Source organism: Pleurodeles waltl, chromosome 10 (assembly GCF_031143425.1).
Source record: "Pleurodeles waltl isolate 20211129_DDA chromosome 10, aPleWal1.hap1.20221129, whole genome shotgun sequence".
In the NCBI taxonomy this organism is placed as follows: domain Eukaryota; kingdom Metazoa; phylum Chordata; class Amphibia; order Caudata; family Salamandridae; genus Pleurodeles; species Pleurodeles waltl.
In genome coordinates this window covers 398149942-398174843 of record NC_090449.1, presented here as the reverse complement: position 1 = coordinate 398174843, position 24902 = coordinate 398149942, and the positions used below count along the sequence as shown (strand labels likewise).

At 46.8% G+C, this 24902-nt stretch overlaps 1 protein-coding gene across 5 annotated transcripts in view; it reads right to left on the bottom strand.

Annotated features, from left to right (window-relative positions):
• The window catches only part of TELO2 (telomere maintenance 2), an 863005-nt gene that overhangs the window by 306818 nt on the left and 531285 nt on the right, over positions 1-24902 (bottom strand). For all 5 annotated transcript variants that reach the window (XM_069210626.1, XM_069210623.1, XM_069210621.1 and 2 more), the window contains 2 exons: positions 14216-14332; positions 13083-13154 (listed from right to left, as the gene is read on the bottom strand). In XM_069210626.1, the coding sequence (XP_069066727.1) occupies positions 13083-13154; positions 14216-14332 (189 nt within the window). The remainder of the gene's footprint in view (positions 1-13082; positions 13155-14215; positions 14333-24902) is intronic.

Below are 24902 nucleotides of genomic sequence, written 5' to 3'. Positions count from 1 at the left end.
GAAACACTGGGTCAGCACAAAGGTTGTGAGTGAGATTGAATAGATAGGAACACGGAGAAGGGAGAAGAACACGAGTGAGACAGCTGAAACACACACGCACCTTTGTAGAGTTCTTAAAGAAAAAGTAGTGCCTGAAAAGTCAAGTAGCAAAGGGGCAAAGTAATACATCTAAGCTTAAGAGCAGGGAGGCAGGCCTATGGAAGCTAACAATGAACAGCAAGCAGATGAGTGACTATGAAGCCACCCAATGCTAAGCAATAGGTGACCTCTTAACCCACTGTAAGGTAACAAAAGGTCTTGAAAGCGCCGTCTTAGATAAGACCTAAAAAAGCTATGCACGAGATTTAGCAAATCAGTTGTATAGCAGATAAGTTCAGATATATATCAGCTGAGAAATGTCTGTAATGAATGGGAACCCCTTAACTGATGAACATGTTACTTGCCTTTGGTAACACCTTATCTGGTAGAGACATATTCTAGTTACACATTCCTTACCTTTGAATTTCACCCAGGCTGCAGACTTTCTGAGCAATACCCCTGCACGCCATTAGGTGGTGCCGATCAGCTCCGCGACCGTTGTCGGTGTTGTGCATGCCTGATATGACATCCAGGTCCTATATAGGCACCACTCGGGTGCCCTGACATCAGTTTCTTTTCACGACTTTCCACATCAGAAGTGCAGATCTATGAAGAACACAGACTACTGGTGTATCAAAACTAAGGTCCAGAGTGGAGTCCCTGTCCCTGGAAATCAGTTTGCAGAGCGGGAGGATGGGTGGGTCGGTAAGAAAACTGCAACTAGAATATGTCTCTACCAGATAAGGTATTACTGAAGTTAAGTAACTTGTTCATCTCATTAAGACTTCTAGTTGCAGATTCCTTACCTTTGAATAGATACCCAAGCAATACCATCCCTGGAAGTGGGTCTGCAAACCCAGATCCTACTAGAAGTCCTGCAGGACCGAAAGGGCAAAGTGCCCGTACCTATGGACCTGACTGTCCAGGCAGTAGTGTTTGGAAAACATTTGCAGAGAAGCCCATGTTAACGCCTGACAGATTTCAAGGACTGGAATTCCTCGTGCGAACGCAGTGGTCGTGGTTGCAGCTCTGGTATAATTAGCATGTAAACCTTCATGTGGTTGCTTTTTGGCCAGTGCATAGCAGATGGTAATGCAGAGTACAAGCCATCTGGAGGTGGCCCGCTTCTGCACTGCCTGACCTTTCTTTGCACCCTTGTAACCGACAAATAGTTGGTCATTCACCTGGAACTCTTTTGTATGATCAATTTAGAACACCAATGCTCTTTTTCGGTCCAGGTGGTGGAGTCTCTCCTTTTCTTTAGATGGATGTGAGGTGCTTAAAAAGTAGGCAAGGTGATGGATTGGCCTACGTGTAAGGGCCTAACCACTTTTGATAGAAAAGAAGCTCTAGTGCAAAGCACCACTTTGTCAGGACAGATGGAAAGGTAGGGTGGCTTAGATGACAACGCCTGCAGCACACACAACCTGTGGGCTGATGTAATGGCCATGAGGAAGGCTGTTTTCCAAGTGAGAAGCCTGAGAGGACAATTGTGGAGAGGCTTAAAAGGAGCACACATCAGAAATGTCAAAACTAAATTCAGATCCCATTGGGGCATAATGAGGAAACATATGTGTAAGACCTTTAAGGAACCTATGTGCAATAGGGAACTTGAACAAAGAACATTGATCAGGCAACTTCAAAAAAGCAGAAACAGCAGACAAATAACCATTGAGAGTGCCCATAATAGAGCTCTGCTGGGCCAGAGAAAGGATAAACAGAAGGACCTCAGAGAAATGGTCAGAAAGGGGGTCAAAAGACTTGTCTGTGCACCATGCCATAAATTATTTCCAACAACAGGCGTATACTGTTTTGGTAGATGGACATCTGGCTACCAAGATTTCGTTACAGTCTTCGGCTGGAAGGTCAAAAGCTGTCAACTGTTGCCACTCAATCTCCACCGAGGAGTGTCGAATGTTGACAGGTTCGGGCGCAGAACCCTCCCTGCTGCTGCAAAAGAACCACCTCCCGAAAGGGCAGTCTGATTGGAAGATCGATGGATGTACTCAACAGTTCGGGATACCAGATTCTCCATGCCTAGTCTGGAGCCACAAGGATTACTTGGGCCCGGTAGTTCTCAACCTTTTTGAGAACTCTTGGCAAAAGTGGTAGGGCAGAAAGGCATACTTGAGGCCTCAGTTCCACACAAGACGAAAAGCACCTCAGAGCGATTGCTGCCATGGAAACTACAACCCGCAAAACTGCTGACATTGTGGGTTCTCTACAGAGATGAACAGATCTAACCAAAGCTCTCCCCACTACTGAAAGAGACCTTGTGCCACCTCCGGATGCAGATGCCATTCGTGATCCCTTAGACATTTTCGGCTGAGTTCATCTTTTCTGGCGTTAAGAGAGGCCGCCACACATTGAACCACCAGGAATATACCCTGCTGTTCCAGCCACGTACAGAAGTGCAGAGCCCCTTGACAAAGGGTCACCAGCTCCACCCCACCCAGCTTGTACCACATGGCGGTGGTGCTGTCTGTGAATACCTGCACTGTCTACCCATTGACAGAGGGAAGAAATGCCTTCAATGCTAGCCGAATCGCATGGAGCTCAAACAGGCTGATGTGGAGTTCGGACTCCACCGGAGACCAGATGACTCTAATCTCCACCTCTCCCAGATGGCCCTTGTCATGTTTGGGTACAAGAAAGTAGCCAGAATAGCAACCATGACCTACTTCTGGCATAGGAACCCTCTCTGTGGCTCCCTTGGCCAAGAGAGCCGTAAAATCCTTGCAGGGAAGGGATAAGTGATCCTCCGTCATCCGGTCGTAGGATGGCGGCATAGATGAAGGGGTAGTCTTGAAGGGGAGGGAGTAGCTTCTTCGGACTATCTGCAAAACTCACCTGTCTGACATGATGTATTGCCAGCAGAACAGGTGATGGCAGATCTTGCCCCTGACTGGCCCTTGATGGGGCGGCAGAAGAGGAAGGCTTAGAGGCTGCTGCCGAGAGGAGAGTGGTGGACTGGCCAGACTGCTGGCTCCCTGATCCATGAGGTCGGTGAAAACCACACCGTCGGCCATGCAGAGGCTGGGCAGCATGTGCGGCACGGAGGCTGGCTGTGAATGGACACAGTTGAAGGCCCCTTCTTTAGCCACAAAAGGGGTGTAAGGCAGACTGAGGGGGATGAGGCACCGCACGAGGCCCAAGGACCTGGCTGTAGCACGAGAATCCTTGAAGCGCTCGAGCGGCAAGTCTGCCTTGTCTCCAAAGAGATGGGGGCCATCAAAGGGCATGTCCATTAAAGTAGCCTCGACATCCCCTTAAAAGCCAGACGTCCTCAGCCAGACGTGGCGCCTCAGGGCCACTGTCAATGAAACGCTCTGCCTAATGAGTCGGTCATGTCCGGTCCAAAACGGATGGTGAACTTTGCTGCATCTCTCCCATCAGCAACTACCTGAAAGAGTACAGCCTGGGCCTCCACCGGGACCTGTGGCAGCACTTACACAGCCATATCCCACATCGTGTGGAAGTAACAGCCCAAAAGGCATGCTGTGGTCACAGACTGGAATGCTAGGCTGGTGGAAGGAAAAATCTTCTTTCCAAATCTGTCCAACCTTTTGGATTCCCTATCGGAGGATGCAGAGGGGAACACGCCCTGGGAAGCGGAGTCTTGGAAGACCAAGCTCTCAGGGGTAGGGTGTTGTGTCAGAAAGCTTGGGTTCCATGGAGCGGGGCGATGGCAGTGGGCAGAGGTGCCGTTCACAGGAGCCTCTGTGCTGGTTTTGGACCAGGCACCCAGTAGGACATCCGTAAGAGCTTTATTAAGGGGAGCATAGGTTCTGAGGCGGAAGCTCCAGGCAGAAGTACATCAGTCAGGAGGTTAGTCCTGACTGCCACCAAAGGCAACTCAAGTTCCAAGACCTCAGCTGCTCTTCTCGCCACCATGGAACAGGAAGCTCCCTTGTTCAAAGCCACAGTAGGAGGAGAAAGCATGCCAGTATCTAGAGAAGTAGCCAGCCTGTTGGCCTCACTCAAGCCTGTATGCCAGTTCATAGGGTCTTGGAGCTGGTATTCCAAAGAGTCCAGCGAGTCCTCCCATTCCTCACTGTAACCAAGTCCATAAAAAAGGGGCTCAGGATCCAACATAGGAAGCGAGTCATACAATGCCCATCTGGCTCTGTGTCAGCATCGGCAATGAGAATAGAAATGGCGCCGCCCGTGAACGTGGGGAGTATCGGGGAAGGTCAGGGTGGAACGACCGATGCCGGTCCAGATCCAGGACTGTATCCTTGGGTGCCCCTCAGCGTCGAGGTTGAAGCCGACAGTGTGGAACCCAAAGGGGCCCCTTCTGACTTTACGGGGCCCAAAGGCGCTCCAGTGAAGTCAGGCAGCCCAAAAATGAGGCGCCTGGCCTCATAAAACTCCTTGAGCTGGGCATAGGTCATTCTGGCTCCCGGAAACTCGGGGAGGCACGGAGTCAGCCCAGGCACAGGCTCTGTGGAGCGAGGCCTAGATAGTCGACACTCCCTTGTTTCATCAGCTGACGAACAAGGAGAAGTAGAAGAACGCTTCCACCTCTTGCTTTTCTTCTTGTGCCTCAACTTACCCAATCGCCCCAATGATTTGGAGAGGGACGACAACAATGAAGAACTACGCAACCGATCCTGGGACCTTTCTCTCGACCAGGATCTCAACTTGCACAGAATCGAGTGTTGGACCACCATCTGCTTCACAAACCGCTTCTGCAAAGCTTTCGGATGCATGGCCCAACACTCAGAGCATGACTTCGGGCCATGGTTGTGCTCCAATTACCAAAGACACACAAGGTCTGTATCAGTCATGGACATCGCCTGATGACTGGAATCGCAGGGCTTAAACCCGGTCTTCCTCAATGACATACTCGACGCACCAGGAGTTGAAAACTCAAAAAAACTTCGACAAAAAGTCTAAAAAGGGCAGTCAAAAAATGACTGAGAGGTAGTTCTCTTTTGATCAACGCAAGGTTACGAAAAAAGTAAAAAGCTGACATCTGTGTGCCGGGGTGGCACCTATATAGGACCGCGACGTCATGGACGGCATGGATGACACCGACGATAGACGTGAGCCTTTCACCACCACCTAACAGGGATACTGCTCAGAAAATTCTCTGGACCCAGTATGAGGCCTAGGGGAAATTCAAAGGTAAGGAATCTGCAACTAGACATCTCTATCAGATAAATAGGATAAACAGCATCCTTGGGATGTCAAACTAAAAGCAAAATTGGCAAGATGGAGAAGTAGTAGAATGCTGCTTTCACAACTCCACCTTGATGTACCCCATAGCAGATCCCAATCTCTGTGTACATCACATGAGCCTGATCATCAGGAAGCTATCGGGGAAACCAAAGGACAGTGTGGGTGCCACTGCATATTACCCTAGAAACAGCAAAGACACTGTGTATCACAAAAACCCTCAGCCGAGAGAGGCAGCTCTAAGACAGTGGCTGCTACATAAGCAGCAGGTCACGAAGGAGCTCTGAGCCTGTGAGATGTACCTGAGACTGGGCTACAGAGCAGTCTGACTCTCTGAAAAGCCCCAGCATGTGAAAGGAAAATGCTTCTTACACTGTAAGCATCTGTTCATGGCATGCACTGCATTCATATGCTGTGCATACTCCTGCCATCTAATGTTGAGTCCAGATGTGTGCAAGTTGTTTTTCTTTGAAGACGTCTTTCGAGTCACGAAGTAAAATGTGACTCCTCCTCTCGATGATAATGCTGATGGGCACCAACTCCATTGTTAGATTGTTTTCCAGCAGTCGGGTGAGAATGGAGTATGAGTATGAGTAAGTATCAGTAAAAAGATGTCCATGTCTTAGAAATTATAAGAAATTATAAGGAGGAACTGCAATTGTCATAGGTTTCGGGGGAGGAGGGTGGGTGCATGTGAATCTACAGCACTACATGCCACAAAGCAATGCTTACAGGGTGACATTTTCAGTTCGAGGCATGTTTGGCTGTAGATACATATGCTGTACTTAGACTGTAAAGCGGTGCCCTCCTGAAAGCGGTAGCTAAACTGTGGGTGCTGCAGTCATTTGGAAAAGGGTACGTAGCACTGCCTGTCCTACATTTACTTGTTGGCGTGTGTGATGTACATTATGTAGCTGCTTTACAAATTTCAGCTATTGGGATGTTGCCCAGGGAAGCCATAGAAACTCCCCTCTTATATGTAGACTGTGCTCTAGGAGGTGTGGGCAAAGTTCTTTTTGCTTTGGCATAACATGCTTAAATGAATTTAATTATCCATCTAGAAATACCTGGTTTAGATGTGGGCTTTCCTTTGTTACAGGGTGAAAAATCAACAAAGAGTTGTTTTGTGTTATGAAACTCTTTAGTTCAATCAATATAGTACATTAATGCTTGTTTGACATCTAGTTTATGAAGGGCCCATTCTGCAACTGAATCAGGTTGCGGAAAGAAAACCAGTTATTCAACCAACTGATTGAGGTGGTGGGCGAAACTACCTTCATGAGGAACTTTGGGCTAGTTCTAAGGATTACCCTGTCTCTGTGTAGATAGAAAAAAGGTTCTTCCAAGATTAGTGCCTGAAGCTCACTGACACACCTGAGTGAAGTAATGGCCACCAAAAACGCTGCCTTCCCAGAGACACATTGGAGAGGGCATTTAGTTATGCAAAGGCTTAAATTATGAACCGATGAGTCTGGTAAGTACAATGTTGAGATTCGATGTAAATGCAGGAGGAGCTCTAGGTGGATTTTCTCTTTTAAGGCCTTCCATAAAAGCCTTAATTACTGGTACCTTGAACAAGGATAAATGTTGCCTGTTTTGTAGATAGGCAGCCACTGAAGCTAAATCTAACCATTTTGAAGTATAAGCTAGGCCAGAGGTCTGCAACTGGAGAAGATGGCAGAGAATGTTTTGAACAGTTGTATCAAATGGATCAATGTGTTTACTCCAGCAGTAGAAAACAAACCTTTTTCACTTAGCTGCGTAACACGCTCTAGTTGTGGGCCTTCAAACTTCTTTGAGAATGGTCATACATTTGTGGGGAGATTTAGGTAACCAAATTCTATGACTTAAGGAGCTAAATCGCAAGATTGAGTTCCTTTGGATTTGAATGCCTGATTTCTCCATGATTCTGAGTGAGAAGGTCCAGGTTGAAGGGAAGCTTCTCATGGGGAACTACAGAGAGCTCGAGGACTGTGGTCAATCATGGTTGACAAGCCCACGTAGGAGTTACTAGAACAAGGGTGAGAGATGTTTGACAGCCTCCGAACCACAAAAGGAAGAAGAGGGAGAGGTGGAAAAGGATAGGCAAATATCCCTAACAAGTTCATCCATGAAGTGTTGCCTTTGGATAGTGGGTTTGGGAACCTGGAAGCAAAATGTGGGCATTTTGTGCTGTCTGTGGTTGCGAACAGGTCTATGGGGGTCATTTTGACCCCGGCGGGCGGCGGTTGCCGCCCGCCTGGAGGGAACCGCCATATGGCCGCTCCGCGGTCGAAAGACCGCGGAGGCCATTCTGGCTTTCCCGCTGGGCTGGCGGGCGACCGCCAGAAGGCCGCCCGCCAGCCCAGCGGGAAACCCCTCCCCACGAGGAAGCCGGCTCCGAATGGAGCCGGCGGAGAGGGCATGTGCGACGGGTGCAGTTTGCACCCGTTGCGTATTTCAGTGTCTGCTAGGCAGACACTGAAATACACAGTGGGGCCCTCTTACGGGGGCCCCTGCCGTGCCCATGCCATTGGCATGGGCACGGCAGGGGCCCCCAGGGGCCCCGCGGCACCCCCTACCGCCATCCTGTTCCTGGCGGGCGAACCGCCAGGAACAGGATGGCGGTAGGGGGTGTCAGAATCCCCCATGGCGGCGCAGCAAGCTGCGCCGCCATGGGGGATTCCAAGGGCAGCGGTAAACCGGCGGGAGACCGCCGGTTTACCCTTTCTGGTCGCGGCAGAACCGCTGCGGTCAGAATGCCATTTGGAGCACCGCCGGTCTGTCGGCGGTGCTCCCGTGGCCGGTGACCCTGGCGGTCACCGGCCGCCAGGGTCTGAATCAGGCCCTATATGTGGGAACCCCCATTTGTGGAAGTATGGGAAGAGGACTTGGGGTGGCGCTCCCACTTGTGGACTTGTTGCTGAGAAAGTCGACAAAGTTGTTGTCCATCCCTGGGAGGAGTTCCACCAACAGGTAGATGTCGTGACATACTGCCCAACGTCAAATCGTATGAGATAGTTTGGAGAACTGCAGAGTGGTGTCCCACCACTGCTTTTGTAGATAAAACATAGCTGTTGTGTTGTCCGCTCGGACCAAGACAACCTTGCCTACCAGGCGAGTTAGGAACGCTTTCAATGCTAGGTGAACATCTTGAAACTCAAGGTAGTTGATATGGAGGCCCTGGGGGTTGGTGTCCCAGAGACCCTGAACTGTGAGATCTTGTAGGTGTGCACTACATCCTGTGAGGGAAACATCTTCTATCAGAATGATCTGGGGAACAGGGTTGAGGAATGGCCACCCCTTTGATAGGTTTTGTGCATTCCAACACTGTAGAAAGTGAAGAAGGGGGCTAACAACACTAGATCTTGCAACTGACTTTGTCATTGAAACCACTGGTGTGCCAGACATTCCTGCAGTAGGTACATATGTTTTCTTGTATGTGGTACTATTACAATGCAGGATGTCATCATGCCTAAGAGGCATACAACTTTTTTGACTGTTATGTGTTGGATGGGGTGAAACTGTTGTAGTAAGGCTTGGATGTTCTGAATCATGGCTATGTTTGAGTAGGCTAATCCCAGTTGTGTCCTAGATATGGCTGAATCTGTGAAGGTTGAAGGTGTGACTTCTCTATGCTGATGGTAAACCGTAGTTGATAGAGAAGATGTAGAGTGTTCTGAGTTTGTTGCTGACACAACGGAAGCGCACTGACTTTGGTGAGCCAGTCGTCCAGATATGGGAAGGCATAGATGATCTGCCTAGGCAGATGTGCTGTGATTACTGATATGCATTTGGTGAACACACGAGGTGCGGTAGTGACTCCAAATGGAAGCACCTTGAACTGGTAATGCCTTTCCGCTAAAATGAGCCTGAGGTATTTGCGGTGACCTGGATAGATTGGGATATGAAAGTAAGTGTCATTTAAGTCTAGTGCTAACACAAAGTCTCCTTGTTGTAGCAGTGGAATCACATCTTGAAGAGTTATCACGTGGAAATGTTGTGATAGGATGTAACGATTTAACAGCCTGAGGTTAAATATAGGCCTTAGTAATGAGTCTTTTGGGGGATTAGAAAGTTTAGGAACTATACTCTTGAGCCTTGCTGTTTAAGAGGGACAGGCTATATGACTCCTTTGTGCAAGAGAGCCTGCACATGTTTGAGCAGATTTTGATGCTTTATGGAGAGTTTGTGTTTGTGAGGTGGATGTTTGGAGATGTATTGATGAGCTCCAGACAATAACCATGTTGTGTAATGTTCAACACACACTGAGCTGATGTTATGGTTTTCCAGGCGGGGAAGAGGTGTTGTAGTCGTCTGCAGACAGGTGTTAAATAGTAGGTGCAATGAGAAGAGAGTCACTGTTTGGAGGTGGAGAGTACGGCGCGAGTGGAGGCGCCCTTTCCACGACCCTTGGAATTTTGTCCTCCATATGGGTCTCTGTAATATCCACTTGAAGGTGAGGTCTGATGTTATTGCCTGTGGGAGAAGGTAGAGGTATCTGACAGTCCAGTTTTGGTGCCCTATTTGTATGTGGGACGCCAAAAGGAACCACAATGAGTGGGGGCTTGAAGCGCCCCCATAGATTTAGCCACCTATGTGTCTTTCTTCATCTTTTCCAATGTCTCATCCACCTGGGGCCCAATCGGATACTGCTTATCAAATGGGACATTCAAGATCGTCTTCTGGCTTAAAACCATAAATGTATAGCCAAGCGTGTATACGCAGTAGTACACTAGCCTTGATGCTCCTGGAGTCTGCGTCTGCTGCTGAGTCAAGGCCACACCGGATTGAAGCATTTGACTTTAATTTGCCCTTTTGGTCAATTTCAAGGCCCCCTTTTCTTGAACTCCTCCGGGTGATGTTGGAGGAGTTCCTCTATTTCATCCCAAAGGGCCCAGTAGTTTGTTTTATACCAACACACCTTGGGTGTTGGCAATTCAACAATGGTTGACAGCTTGTGCTGCCACTCTCTTCCCTGGAGTGTCGATGAGCTTGGACATTTTATCAGGTGGAGGAGCATCCTATGTAGTCTGGGAATTGGCCCTCCTATAGGCATTAGACACCACCAGTGAGTCGGGGAGGAGTTGGCCCTTGATGGAAGCTGGGCCTGAGGGTGCAGCTTTATACTTCTTATTCACTCTGGATGTAACAGTGCGTGCCCACACTGGGTCTTTATAAATCTCATCCGAGTGGCGGAGCATCACCTTGAACATATGCAGGTATTGACATGTCCTAGTGGTGGTAGAGTGTGTTTCAAAGAGACAACCATCTTCAATGGGATCTTTGTGTAAGGGGACCTGATGATATGCTGCTGCCCTAGCAATCAGTTCTTGAAAAGATGTTGCATCATCAGAGAGCAATGACTTAGTTGAGTAGAGGTCTGGGTCTGTATCCCCTGGAGGATCAATTTCATAACTGTTCTAAGGATATGTGAGCTGTTTATCTGCCTCATCTCCCCTCCCCCGATCTCCAGCATAGGACTGTGGGGAGCCCTGTGGTGCAATGACTCAAATCATTATGTGAGTGGTGTGATGAAGGCGTGATGGTGGAGAGGGGGGTGGAGGAAGTGGTTGAGGTAGTGGAGAAAAAAGAAGAGGAGGCTGCAAAGGGCTGGTTGCAATGTCCTTCTTCCTCTGAGGAGGCACAGGTAAGTCAATAGCCACTTCGAAAGATGGTTGGCGATTTGATGGTATAGGCGCTGGCTACACTGCTTTTGCTCAAATCCAACCAGTGAGAGGCTGTATATGCAGTTTCTTCTGTTTGGGATCAAGCATCCTGCATGGTTTGGAGGATCGGTTCTGGAGCCGATCTCTACTGGTATAGAGGGTCTAAGTGGTGAACTAGATTTTGGTTTCAGCGCTGAGGTGCTCAGAGCTGAACCGAGGCTGTCAGCTCAGTTGAGAAGAGGGAGCTTTTGGCTTCGCTTTCGCTGCTGAGCATGAGGGAGTGGCATCTTTAGCAGAAGGGCTGTGCCTACCATGGCCTGTTGGCAGTGGTGGCCCATGAGCCGTGGTTTGGATTGGAACCAAATATCTCTTGGTTGGTTAGGCAGGTGCATGGGTTCTCACTGCACACTGTCCCGAAGGAAGGTCCTTCATCTGTAGGTCGATCTTGATATCGGAGCCGGAGTTCTGGATGGGAAGGGCCTCTTCCTCAGCTGCTGAGGCCTTCTGCAATTCTTCCTCATGCTCCTTGACAACTTTTTGGCGTAAGATGTTCAGTGTCTCCCCAAGATCTTTAGCCCAGAGTATGCAGATCATTTCTCTGCTGCATGCTCAACGGTTCCACAAAGATTTCTTCGATCAAAAGGATTGAAAGCTCTCACATTCCTCTTCATTATGGTCAGGAGACAGGCAAAGGTTGCAAACCTGGTGGAGGTCGGTATGCATGTATTTTGCATGGCAGCTGGGACAGGAGTGAAATGGAGTCAGTTCCATTAGCAGCACATCGTTGGTCGAAACCGATAAGGTAAGAAAAGACCTGAATGGTTGAGGCCCAAAGGCCGACTGGGACACGTTGAATCAAGGAGTGATGGTTTTCTCCTTTTTCGAAGCACGACGATGATCAAAAACAATAAAGAAGGGTATAGAGGTCAATGACGAACTGAAGGGAGCCCAAAACTGTCTCGAACCGGAGCACCGAAGAACACGTCTGAACATGATGGCGGAAAAAAAAACAATCTAACAATGGAGTTAGTGCCCATGCACATTATTGCAGAGAGGAGGAGTCACTTTGCCTCGTGACTCGAAAGACTTCTTTGAAGAATAACAACTTGCACACATCCAGACCAAACACTAGATGGCAGGAGTATTCACAGCATGTGTATTTACAGCCACATATGACTCAAACACAAAGGTTCCAGATGACCTAGGGTCTGAAGAGCAATGCCTTTGGAGAGGGAAGTTGAGAAGTGTCCCAAGGCAAGCAGCCTGAAAAGAAGAAGTATCTGAATATATTTGAGGTGAGAAGACAAGGCGGAGCTTCTCCGTAAGGCAGCCGAGATAGTGATGCCTCACAGGGCCTGATCCATATGATATTTACTTGTGGGACTGCAGTGCGCAATCCTAGCACCTATGTGTGAGATAAGAGTTGCTCAGCCTTGTTAGAGAGGATGTGGGCACCAAAGGAAACTTTCTTTTTACTTGTCACCACATACAGTATTTCTGAAAGGAAATGTTGAGTGTACTAAAGAAGGTTTTGGGCCTCAAAATCCCAGGGACACCGATGGTGCTCTATTAGGATGGATGCCTGAACTTAACTGAGTCGGGTGGGGGTGGGAAAAAAACTTATTGTTACAGTCTGCTAAGCATACTCGGGGCTAAATGGGACTACTCTAACACGTCACATCTAAGAGTGTTTTTCTCAGTTATGGTACATACCAGGAATGGAAAATTATACCTATTCTATTTGGACTTTGGTCATGCGCGTTATTCGATTTGGTGTCCTCTTTTGAACTGTCTATAGGGGACTACCATTCATGAGGATTTAAAGGCTTCTGCAAATTCTGACAGACTGAGGTGACGGGGTGCTTGCTTATGTACATCATATACTTTAGATGTTTAAGTGATTAAATGGGTGGAACTGGGGGCGGGCACTTCTAATAGGTTGGGGTTTGGGAGTATTTTGCTTTTTGGCTGTTTGGACAGCATATAAATAATTATAAAAAAAAAGCTTAATGAAACACGCAAAAATGCTCACTCATCCTCTTACCCCCATGTGATTGTTCTAGTGTTACCGCCATTTCTTTCACTGACTGTTTGCTCTACATAACGGTTGTGTACAAATTTCTCAAAAGCATGCCCCAGGGATGGAAGGACTACACAAGTGTGCTTTAAACTTACGTCAAGGATGTCCATTCGCTGTCTCAGGCTATAGTTCATTGCATAGAACTCTGTTGTAAGATACTGGGAGACCTGTAGAGATGAAATAAGATCACTCAATCAAAGAGGCATTCAGCAAGATTCCAATAATACAGAATAAGAACAGCATTAGCGCCAACTAACACAGAACTCAGACATAGGCAATGCTCTTATCTCTCTCACCAAGTCCTGCCACTCACTGTGGTTGGGCAGCTTCTCAACAAACATTTTATTGGTCACTGTTTTGGGTCTTGCAATGTTACTCACTTTTACAGCCACCAGACTCATTACACACCTGTATCTATCCATCCGACCCAAACTGTCCTGCATGCCACACAACATAAACAAGGTAATGGGTTAACTACAATAGACTAGGGTATAGTTCTGCAACAGGATTTGGCAAGACTTCAACACTCAGTTTCAACAATGTCTCTCACGAATGATCTGCAGTCTCCCTTGTCACTTCAATCCAAATGACCTCATGCTCAGATCCACCAATTAACATTATTCAGTACCTTGCTATTCCAGAGTTTAACTCCTGCTCACAGACCAAGAACACACTACATTAAGGCTCTACATCTACAGAGTCTGCAAAACCTCTCTCACCCACCCTAATCATGCCAATCTCTAACCTAGCCAGGAACCAATGACTGATCTTTTGAACTGCCCCTGTACATGTGCTGCAGACACATGTAGCACGACAAATGTATACCATTCCCAATCTACAAAACTCAATGCTTTATCAGACTTGTAAATATATTTGAGTGTACTCTAATCTTAAATTCCTGACATTTTAAAGCCAAGATCCAGTAATGACCTGCAGCATCCACCTGCTATTCCATTACCAAAGTCTACACAGACCTATCTTAATGTATGACAATCATCAATGGCACATTCCCTGCTATTTCAGTACATTTAGGTATAATCATGTTAAACTACATCACTCTTTCTCAAAGGCACATACTCCAGCTCCAATACTGAGATCCCTCTAAACACATTTCTGCCAATCCATCTCACTGCTTGCCTGCTGCACTAACTTCTATTTTAGAACTGGAGGCTCATGTGGCATAAACGATTCAAGATACGAGGGAGATAAGAAGTGAAGAGATACTAACCGGAATGGGATCCATGATAGTGACCGCCACCAAAGCCCCATGGCGCTTATGTACAAAATTCACCAGACTGCCCTTGTCCTCCAAGTGCAGGAGCACTTTTGCCAGCTCAACGCTTACCTGTTGGCACAATGACAAATGTTAGCCAGGGTCAGTCAATCTCTTGTCCCCATTGATGCCAGCTAACCCCAACTGCAGATGACACCTCAGCAAAAATGATCATTATATCCCTTAGAACCGGGATTTCACTCAACACAGTGCCAATCAAAGATGACTTTAACTGAGCATCACTAGATCAGTGAGAATTAGTGTTTGAAATAGCATGTAGAGATCACAAACAAGAAGCACTGCAATAATTTCCTTCGGCATCTTAACACTTGTATTTCCCACCCAGAAGGAAGGGTAAAAAGAGTGAAACAATAAAATGAAGACCAGGCTGGTAAGAGAGCAAAAGAAAATAGAAAACGGAGGAAACAATAACAACAGGAGGTGTGTGTGTGTGCATTTAACAACTCGTATTCATGTTCCCTAAAGCCCACAATGCCCGAGGACATAAACCACTGAAGATTACGTATTTTTCTGTATTAGAATGTGTGTCTGTACATATGCCTGTAGCAATCTGAACGTAACAAATAACTATTTCCTCAACTACTGTTCTGCATCCCGGGAGACAAAAAGTCTTGTGTGAATCTGCAAAACGGCAAGACTGAAACCTATTGTTGCAAGTAGCTTTTCCATCTGCATGTGTAGTTGTAAATCAAATGCTGCCCACAGACTGTTAAACACTAATTTCATAAACTAAAGCAGTGGCTTGCGGAAAATAGTTACAAATGTAGTGGATAAAGTTACTAGGGGCCTGATTTAGAACTCGGCTGACGAGTTACTCCGTCACAACGATGATGGCTATCCCATTCGTCGAAAATTAAATCCCATTATATTCTATGGGATTTAGATTTCGTCGGACAGGATCTCCGTCACCGTTGTGTCGGATTAACCCGTTGGTCGAGTTCTAAATCAGGCCCCAAGACAGTTTGACCAGCCTCTGTCTCTTTTCTGGCCTGTATAGCCAGGCCATATTTAATGTTTGGTGCATGTCTGAAGATTTGTATTTCAGTAAGGACTGATGAAGTGGAATTGCATTAATTTTATTTGAGCTGAAACTGGTAACTATTTTCGAGGATTTAGCTCGATCTACTCTTTAGGGATATTAAAACAGATAAGTGCCTCACGCTTTACACACTTTGTACATAACTCTGTTTCTAACACAACAACCTCTCACTACCCGGTATGCACTTCACCCCATTTCTCCAATCATCTGCCATGGGATCTCAGATTCTTTCCATTTTTTAACTATTAGTCTTTAAACAGCTAAAGTGTCCAGAAATAGAACATAAACAATCTTTGACCACTGAGTTTTGAAAACTGTTAGTAACTCAGTCAAATAACTTTTGGCTTCCTATTTCCAGTTCATGTCCCATTGCTTCACTAAGGCTGCACTGGATTTGGTTGCACACAGGTCACAGCAGGAGGTATTCTGTGAACGTGGACCCATGTTTCTATTTCAGTTTTGCAATTTGTCAATGTGGATCACCTCCAGGCAACAACTGATGGAATAATACCAAAGTGTAATATAACTGGAAAAATGTAAGTTATAGAGTGCTGTTTCTTGAACCTCCGAAAAAAGGTTGTGTGTTTTTAGACAGAACTGTGACATTTCTGGGACACTTAAATCCATGACTTTTACTCCATTTACTATGGGTTGGAACAAACGGGTCTTTCAATATACATCAACAGCAAGTTCAGGTATCTAGCTGAAACTTTCTACTGCTTACAGAGACTGATCGGCCCAGAATCACCCTTAAAGTAGTTCAATAATGAATAAAAGCTAAACTGGGATAAGTCGGTGGTGTTCCCTCTTACTACCAGTACTGCTCACGTACGAATATCCGTTACAGCTCGGAGAGTGGCAATCATGAATGCAGTTCCTTTTTTGTTTTTGAATATCCCAATCATCCTTACCCGCGCCATTTTTGATACACTAAAAGCTCTCTTGGGTAGGCTGGCATGGGTGGGTAAACAACCCAGAGTAAGATGGCAGATGATGACCATCTTGTATGATATGGGGGGTCTGGGTGCGCCAGACCTAGAGTCATTTTACTGGGTTGCACAATCACAGTTTGCGCATTATTGGGTACATGGTCCTTCGGATCTGTCACATGTCTGGCTGGAGCGCGAGATGGCAGCCCCAGCCAAATTGCCTCTGGCCCCGTTTGACAGGCCGCTGTGATGGTATGGGATTAGGGTGACCACCCGTCCGTAAATTTCACGGACTGTCCGTGATGAAAGCTTTAACGGACGGCATTTGTCCGTAATTTTAGCCTTTCACCTGAAGGGCAACGGAGGCAGGGCGAAATTACGGGCAGAGGAGTTTCCCCAGCTGGGCTGGAAGGCAGGGGGTCTCCTGTGCTCTGAGGGAGGGAGGGGGCAGACAGATAAGAAAAGGCCTTCTTGCCAGGGGGTCTCCTTCCCTAAAGACATGCAAATGTGGGCAACTGGTAAATCTGCAAATACAAAGGGGCTTGAAAACCTGCATTGAATTTACTAAAAGGAGCCACTTGAAGTTTTCTGGTGGGAAAGATATTTCTTTCAGAGAGGTATTGGAATGGTTTTCCAAGGTGAGCTGTGGAGTGTGTGGTTTTAATGGAGTGTTATAAAATTTTTTTAGCACTAGGTAGAAACTGTATATTATTCAAATCTTTATTTGAGAAGCGCTTTTTTTTTTTATTTAACCAAAATGTATTCGCACATTTTGTAGCAGCCTTTATTATGATGTAATTGTATTTTTTACAGTTCTTTCAGGTACCTCGGTACCTCATAGTACTAACAAACATTGGCAAAGCCAGTAGGTCTCATCTACGAAAGAGTTATTGGCTTTGCAAATGTGTTTTAGCCATTAGCCATGTTATACACCAGAGTAGCTGCTGTTCAGCATGGCTTAAAGCTAGTGGCATAGTGGTGTGGTGTGGAGTAGAGTAGCATAGGAGCAGTGGCATAGAGCCCAGTGGTGCAACGTACAGAGCAGTGGGGTACAGTGCAGTTGTTTAGAGTGCGTTAGCGTAGAGTGCAGTGGTTTAGAGTGCAGTGGCATGGAGTGGCATGGGACAGAGTAGAGTGGCATAGAGTGCAGTGGAGTAGAGTAGAGTGGCATACAATAGAGTGGAAGAGAGAGCAGTAGTGTAGAGTGGTGTAGTGGCATAGATTACAGAGTAGACTCACGTTGCAGGGAGTGCAGTGGTGCAGAGTAGGGCAAAGTGCTGTAGAGTGGAGTGATGCAGAGTAGAGTGGCATAGAGTGCAGTGGCATAGAATGCAGTAGTACATAGTACATTGGTGTATAGTACGGTGGTGGAGAGTGCAACACTGCTGAGTAGAGTGTCAGTGTAGTGATGTTTTGTGGAGTAGAGTGGCACAGAGCAGTGGCGTAGAGTACAGTGGTACAGAGTAGAGGGCAGTGATGTGCAGTTGTTTAGATTGCATTAGCGCAGAGTGCAGTGGCATAGAGTGGCATGGGGTAGAGTTACATAGAGTGCAGTGGAGTAGAGTGGCATACAATAGAGTAGTAGAGAGTGCAGTAATGCAGAGTGGTGCAGTGTCATAGAGTGCAGAGTAGAATCATGTGGCATAGAGTGTAGTGGTGCAGAGTGGAGTATTGTAGAGTGGTGTAGAGTAGAGTATAGTGCCTAGAGTGCAGTGGCATAGAGTAGAGTGGTGTAGAGTGCAGAGTTGCAGAGTAGAGTGTCAGTGCAGTGGTGTAGAGTGGTACAGAGAACAGTGGCAGAGTACAGTGGTGCAGAGTAAAGGGCAGTGCTGTTGTTTAGAGTACACTGGTGTAGAGTGCAGTTGCATAGAGTGGCATTGGGCAGAGTAGAGTGGCATAGAATGCAGTGGAATAGAGTATATTGGTGCAAAATGCAGTAGTACAGAGCAGAGTGGTGTAGAGTATAGTGGCGGCCAGAGCAGTGTTGCAGAGTGTCAGCTTGCAGTAGTGTAGAGTGCATTGAACTAGTTTGCAGTGGTCAGAGTAGTATAGAGTACAGTGGCGTAGAATAGATTGTTTCAGAGTAGAGTGCAGTTGCATAGAGTGGAGAGGTGCAGGGTAGAGTGCAGTGGCATAAAGTAGATTATTTCACAGTAGAGTGAGGTGGCTTAGAGTGGAGAAGTGCAGGTTAGAGTGAAGTTGCATAAAGTGGCATAGAGTGGGATGGCATAGAGTAAAGTAGTGTAGAGTGCCGGGGCATAGAGTGCAGAGGTGCAGAGTAGATTAGAATGATGTACAGTGTATTGATGTAGAGTGCAGGGGCATAGAGTTGAGTGTTACAGAGTAAAGTGCATTAGAATAGAGTGTATTAGCTTAGAGTGCAGTGGCGTACAGTGCAGCGTTGCAGAGTGGCAGAGAGTGGAGTTGTGCAGATTAGATTGGTGTTGCCTAGACTTGAGTGGTATGGCGTGCAGACGAGCAGAGCGCAGTGGTGTAGAGAGGCGTAAAGTGCAGTGGCTTAGAGTAGAGTAGTACAGAGTAGAGTAGAGAGGCATAGTGTGAAGTAGCATAGAGAGCAGTGGCATAATGTGGAGTGGTTCCGAATGGAGAAGAGTGCATTGGCATGGAGTGGCGTAAAGTGGAGTGATACAGAGTAGGGTGCAGTGGTGTGGAGTGGTGCAGAGCAGAGTGGAGCATGCATGGTGTGGTAACACACTGCCATTACAGACAACACATTTTTGATTGAAATGACCATTACATTTGCACAGATATACAGTTTTTCAAATCAAACTATATTGTGCAGAGACGATGATGTGTGGAAATTGCATCACCTAATGCAATGATTTGTTTTAATCATGTAAAGGTATTTGTTTCAAGCACAGTTCAGAATTAACAAAAATGTGCTTGATTTGTACTTCAAATTCTGATATATTCTGAAGTCTATTTAAATGTTGTCATGTGATAGAAAAAACTCTTTCCTAACCCCAGTATCCAGCAAGATTGTTTCATAAATCCTCTCACTTTGAAGTCAGAGAAAGGAAAGTAAACACTAAGTTCCCACCGAAGACAGAGCCTGACATTTGACTTTGTTCTTTGAATGCACAGCAAATATGATAAGATAAGAACAAGATTTACAGGCCTGTTTACAGAAAGGGGGCACTCAGCAGGATACTGTAAATAAGGTTTTGGCAAGGGAAGGGAGGAATTCAAGCTGCATAGCCTAAAACAAATAAAGCCAGCAAATTGAAAGCAACAAATTGTGAGTTAGAAACCACAGGGCCAATGGCAAGCAACGGGCAGAATGCATTCACAAGGAAGCACAATGAATTTACTTAAAGTGACTGCTGTGGGATACTTTGTGGGGAAAGTCCAGTATGTTAGTCCATATCTTGCAGAGGTTTGGTACATCAATCACCCAGGCAGTATGACAAGAGGACCTGGAGTGGTTTCCATGTTGCAGGATAGGTCTGTACACCCATTCCATCAGTTTGTCACCATTTCCTATGGTACAGAGCTTCTGGCACACCTCTTGTAGGGTTAGTGCTAGGTAGCAGACATGAAATAGGGCATTTAATGATTATTTAAGGTGGTTGTAAGTAAGGAGTTGACCAGGTGAAGATGGTAGTCTGCCACAAGGGTTTGGAAATTTAGTAGCTCACTGTTCAGAAACAAAGTCCCCAATTTTAAGACACCTGCAACATGCCACTGATGGAGTTGCTCTGAGCAAAGCCGTCCTGTGCGAGTGGGAAGGCTTAGCAAAGGTAGTGCAGGAGCATAGGGTTTCTTCGTGTCAGGGAGTTTACAGGTTCTGGCAAGGCAAGAGAAAGCCATGCATGATAACCCCGGATGGTGATCCGTAGAATGGTCAGTAGGAAACAATGAGCAGTGCATTAAGCCTTCCTTAAAAGTCTTTACTGGTAAACCCCATCTCATGCAGAGAGGTGGGCAGAAAGCCAGTGAGCCACCCATTGGACATCTGGAGCTGAATAAAAGCATTCTAAGTCCAGAAGATCTAATCCACCCGCAGTCACAGTTAGCTTTAGAGTGGAAAGAGCTCCCGATGGCGCCGCAGCGACCAAATCAGATGTGTGGCCTATCTGAAGAAGGAATGAAGGACGAGCAGGGGAAGGTTTGCAAAATAATACTATCATTGTGGTAGCACACCATCTTTGCTAGTGCCACATGGCCTCTACAGAAAGCAGAAGAGAAGACCAAAAAGCAAACTGGGCTTGGAGGGACCGTTCGCTCTGCCGAGATTTTCATCCTGGAAATCAGTGTAAGAATGGTAGATATTAATCACTAGGTATCAAAAGGTAACTGGTTCCCAGTTCAATCTGAGATCTAATTGTGTATGAAGGCAAAAACAGTGCCATATGTTAAAGAAACACTAATTAAATTTTAAAATTTGTAAAATTTGTTTGTGCAATTTACATCCAAAATATTTTGAAGATTCTATGTGTACTTGACACTTAGGGATAACCCAGATCTCTAGTTTGGCTTTTGCTCAATTTTTGTTCAATTTGTTTAAACTAGCATAAGGTTAATTACCTTAATGTTTCCCAAACTGTTTGCCAGGGGTTTTGAAATGTTCAGAAACATAATCAAAATGTTGCTGTTATTTTCTCTTCAGGAAAGATCGGGTAGATTTGGGTAGGGGTGATGGCCTTGCCGTGAAGGGCATTAATTTACTACTGAACAAGGACGTAATGTGACACCTGAATGCAGCACACCAGGAGGCAATCACAAAAGGTCCACAGTGAATTAATAGTGCTATGTTAAAAAAGAGTAAATAAATGCACTGACAACATAGTGAGGCATGGCCTCTCTTGCGTGTGTCTGTAAAACTGACGTTTGTTCTTGAACTTTTGTCCTGAATTTTGACCCTTTGTCCTGAATTTTTGTCCTGAATTTTGACCCTTTGTCCTGAATTTTTTACAGTCCTGTCCAGAATTTGCCTCAGTGCCAGGTGGTCACCCTATATGGGATGTTGGACACCCTGCGCACAACGTCATATGCTTGGCAGAAGTTACTGGAGAGACAGGCAGGCTCCATGCTGTACTCACTGGCCATGCCTCTGGCTTGGTGTACTTGGTTTCCGATGATGCGGGAGCAGGGTGCTATTAAAGCGCTACAGGATTTGGGTATTGTTGTCATGGAAGATGTGTTTGAGAAAGGTCATTTGCGGGGCTGGGAGGAAGTGCAGCGAGACAAGGTTAATATTACACCTCTAATTAGGTTCTATTATAATAGAAGATGTGCTGGGATGCGGGAACTATTGGGGTACGATCTATTTGAGCCTCCTTCTGTCCCGGCCCTGACATCGCTGCTGCAGCATCCCATGCCAGGACACGTCATATCGAAGCTGTATGCCGTAACGCAAGAAGCGCATAGATCGGAAATGTCCAGGGCTTAGCAAGCATGGCAGAGGGACCTGGGAACCATCATAGACGATAAGCAATGGGCATATCGTTGCTCAGTAACTAAAACCATCTCCCTCAATGGAAGGCATAGACTCGTACATTTTAAATATCTCAACCAGGTATATTACACCCCACCTAGATTACACAGGTATGGCCTCTGAGATAATGCAAAGTGCTCTAGATGCTCAGAGGATGCAGCCGGATTTCTACATGTGGCACTTTTTTGGCAAGCGGTCTTCAGGGAATTGAGTTCCATTACTGACATACTGATGGAGCCTTACCGTATGCTGGCGCTGCTTGGCTATGACAGGTGGCTACTGCCTGCGATTAGACGGTTGATGGCCGTGGGGCTCCTCTTGGCAAAAAGGCGGGTGGTTATGCGCTGAGACAGGGGGCCTTTGCCAATAGGAAGAACAACAACTGCTCTTTTTGGGTCCAGATGGTGGAGTTGCTCCTCTTCCTTAGAGGGAAGTGGAGGAGCGAAAAAGTAGGCAGAATGGATTGGCCTACGTGAAATGGAGTGACCACTTTCGGAAGAAAATAAACTTTTATGTGAAACACAAGTTTGTAAGCATAGATGGGGAGGGAAAAAGGCCTGGATGACACTCTTTGGGCAGATGTAATCCCCACAAGGAAGGCTGTTTTGATTGTAAGGAGCCTGAGGGGACAATTATGCAGAGGCTCAAAAGGAGCACACATCAAGAATGTTAGCACAAGATTAAGGTCCCACTGAATGTCGGACACGGCAGCGGTGGTACAGCCTTGGTCACTATCTGAGGTGTCACATCTGTTTCACCCAGACTAACAAACTAGGGCACCAAACTTCCTCCTGGTGGATGTGGCGCATCACTGTTACCGCAGGAGCCTGCGCCTCACACATGTGGTCACTCCTTATGTGCTGGCTCTGGCCTTACTGGGCATGCCGCGCAGTGCGCAACGCACAACTTCGACGGGGCTGGAGCCTTGGCACGCTGTTGGGCTGCATACACTGGGAGATCTATACAATGAGGGTGCGCTAACCCCATTTGAAACACTAGCAGAGGAGACAATCTTGTCGCCGGGGCAGTTCTTACTGTATAAATCCCTGATAGCGTTGCTGTCTCGGCGTTAGGGGGGGCATTTCCACCGTACTGCCAATGCACTTCTTGGTGCAATACCTGCACATTATGAGGTAGGGTAGTCATTTAGTACACTGGCTCACAGACACGCTCCGGACACACACAGTACACACCTGTGCCACACTGCAGGTTAGTTGGGATGGCAACCTGGCCAGGCTCTGTGCAGATAATGAATGGGAAGCTGCCCTGAAAAGCCACATCAACATTCCATGCAATGCCTGATTCCATCTGATCCAATTATATATACTCCATAGGGCCTATCCTCTGCCGGCAAAGATTAATTGATACTTTCAGCGCACGGACACAGCCTGCTGTGCGTTGGTGGCGGCAGACTTGTTACACATGTTGTGGTCCTGTCCCTCATTATGCTTTTCTTGCTGTGAAGAGTCAGCATGACTATCGATCTGCATGGCAAGTCTGCAGCTCATAACGATGACAGCATGTATCTTGGGGCTTTTCTCCAGAGCTAAAAAGCATAAAGCTTCCACATGACTCCTAGATCTGGGCCTTTTGACGGCTAAGTGACTCATTACCAGGAGATGGAAGCCCGCAGAGCCCCCTAAGATAGAAGCATGGCAGAGGTCATTTATGGTATGGGCGGAGGCAGAGGGGGTGGCGCTACGGAGGGAAGATAGCTTGGGATTACGTAAACTTCCCTTGGCCTCTAGCTTGTTGCTGGAGCTCCAGGAACTAGAGCAAAGATTTGATACAGATGCTTCGCATGCAGCAACTATGCTGGTGGCGGAGGGTTGAGCTGGTTGAATACGGTGGATCAATGTTGTCCCCTCTGGGCGGCTTGCTTGGCCGCCTCCCCTGGGTTGGGAAGGGGGAGGGGGGCGGACGGGGAACGGATTCCAGAAAAGGTTATTGTTGTGTTGTATTGTAGCATATACGTTTTATGCTGAATCTTAGCTTCTTTGCTGTGCGGTGCACAACAGTCGCCAGCCGAGAAGATGTATGGATGTATTATGTCTCCTATGCTGTTAACCATCCCGCAGGTCGGTGACATGATGTCTCATCGTCCTAACCCTCAACAGATGCAAGATTTACTGTCTGTTAAAGTGATCGAAACAAATGTTATGTCCTGGGTGTTGCGACCCTAACGTTCAAACTGTGGTTGACGTATATGATATGTATTTCTCTATATGAAAAGAAATAAAAAGATTCAAGCAAAAAAAAGAAACTAAAAATAACTTAACAACATTTTTTTATTAAGGTCCCACTGAAGCATGATGAACGTGGAAGGGGGAGAGAGATTTACAAGATCCTTAAGAAACCTATTTACAATAGGGGATGGCTGGTCAGGCAACCGCAAAAAAGAATAGGTAGCTGAAAGACAGCCCTTGAGAGTGCCAAGTGCAGGGCCCTGCTGGGCAAGAGAAAGTATGAAAATGAGGACCTGAGAAAAAGGGCAGAAAGGGAATAAACTTGTTTTTCTGCACACTATGCCACAAATTCTTTGCATTGGCAGGCGTATGCAATCTTAGATGGCCACCTGTCTGCCAAGATGTCATCACAGACTTCAGCAGAAAGGTCAAAAGCTGTCAACTGCTGCTGCTTAATTCTCCATTGAAGTATGTGGAGACTGGACAGGTTTGGATTGAGAACCCTCCCCTGCTGCTGTGATTGAAGATCCTCCCAAAAGGCCAGCCTGATCAGAGGATCAATGGCATTGCTCAGTAGCTCAGGATACCAGACGCTCCGTGCCCAGTCCAGAGTCACAAAGATAACGTGGGCTCAGTCATTCTTGATCTTATTGAGATGGCAGGAGTGGCATGGGTAGAAAGGAATACAAGAAGCCTGAGCTCCACTAGAGACGAAAAGGGTCTCAGAGAGAGAGCTGCCTTGGAAACTCCAGCGGGCAAAACTGATGGCATTGTGCGTTGTTGGTGGCAGTGAACAGATCTAGCCATGGCTCTCCCTACTGCTTAAAGAGAACTTGCACCACCTCAGGATGAAGATGCCATTTGTGAACCGCTAGGCATCTTCGGTGGAGTTTGTCCACCCTGGTGTTCCGAGAGCCCGCAAGGTGTTGAAACTCTAGGGATATGCCCTGATGTTCCAGCCATGTCCAGAGACGTAGAGCCTCTTGAAAAGGGTCCACAATCCCGCCCT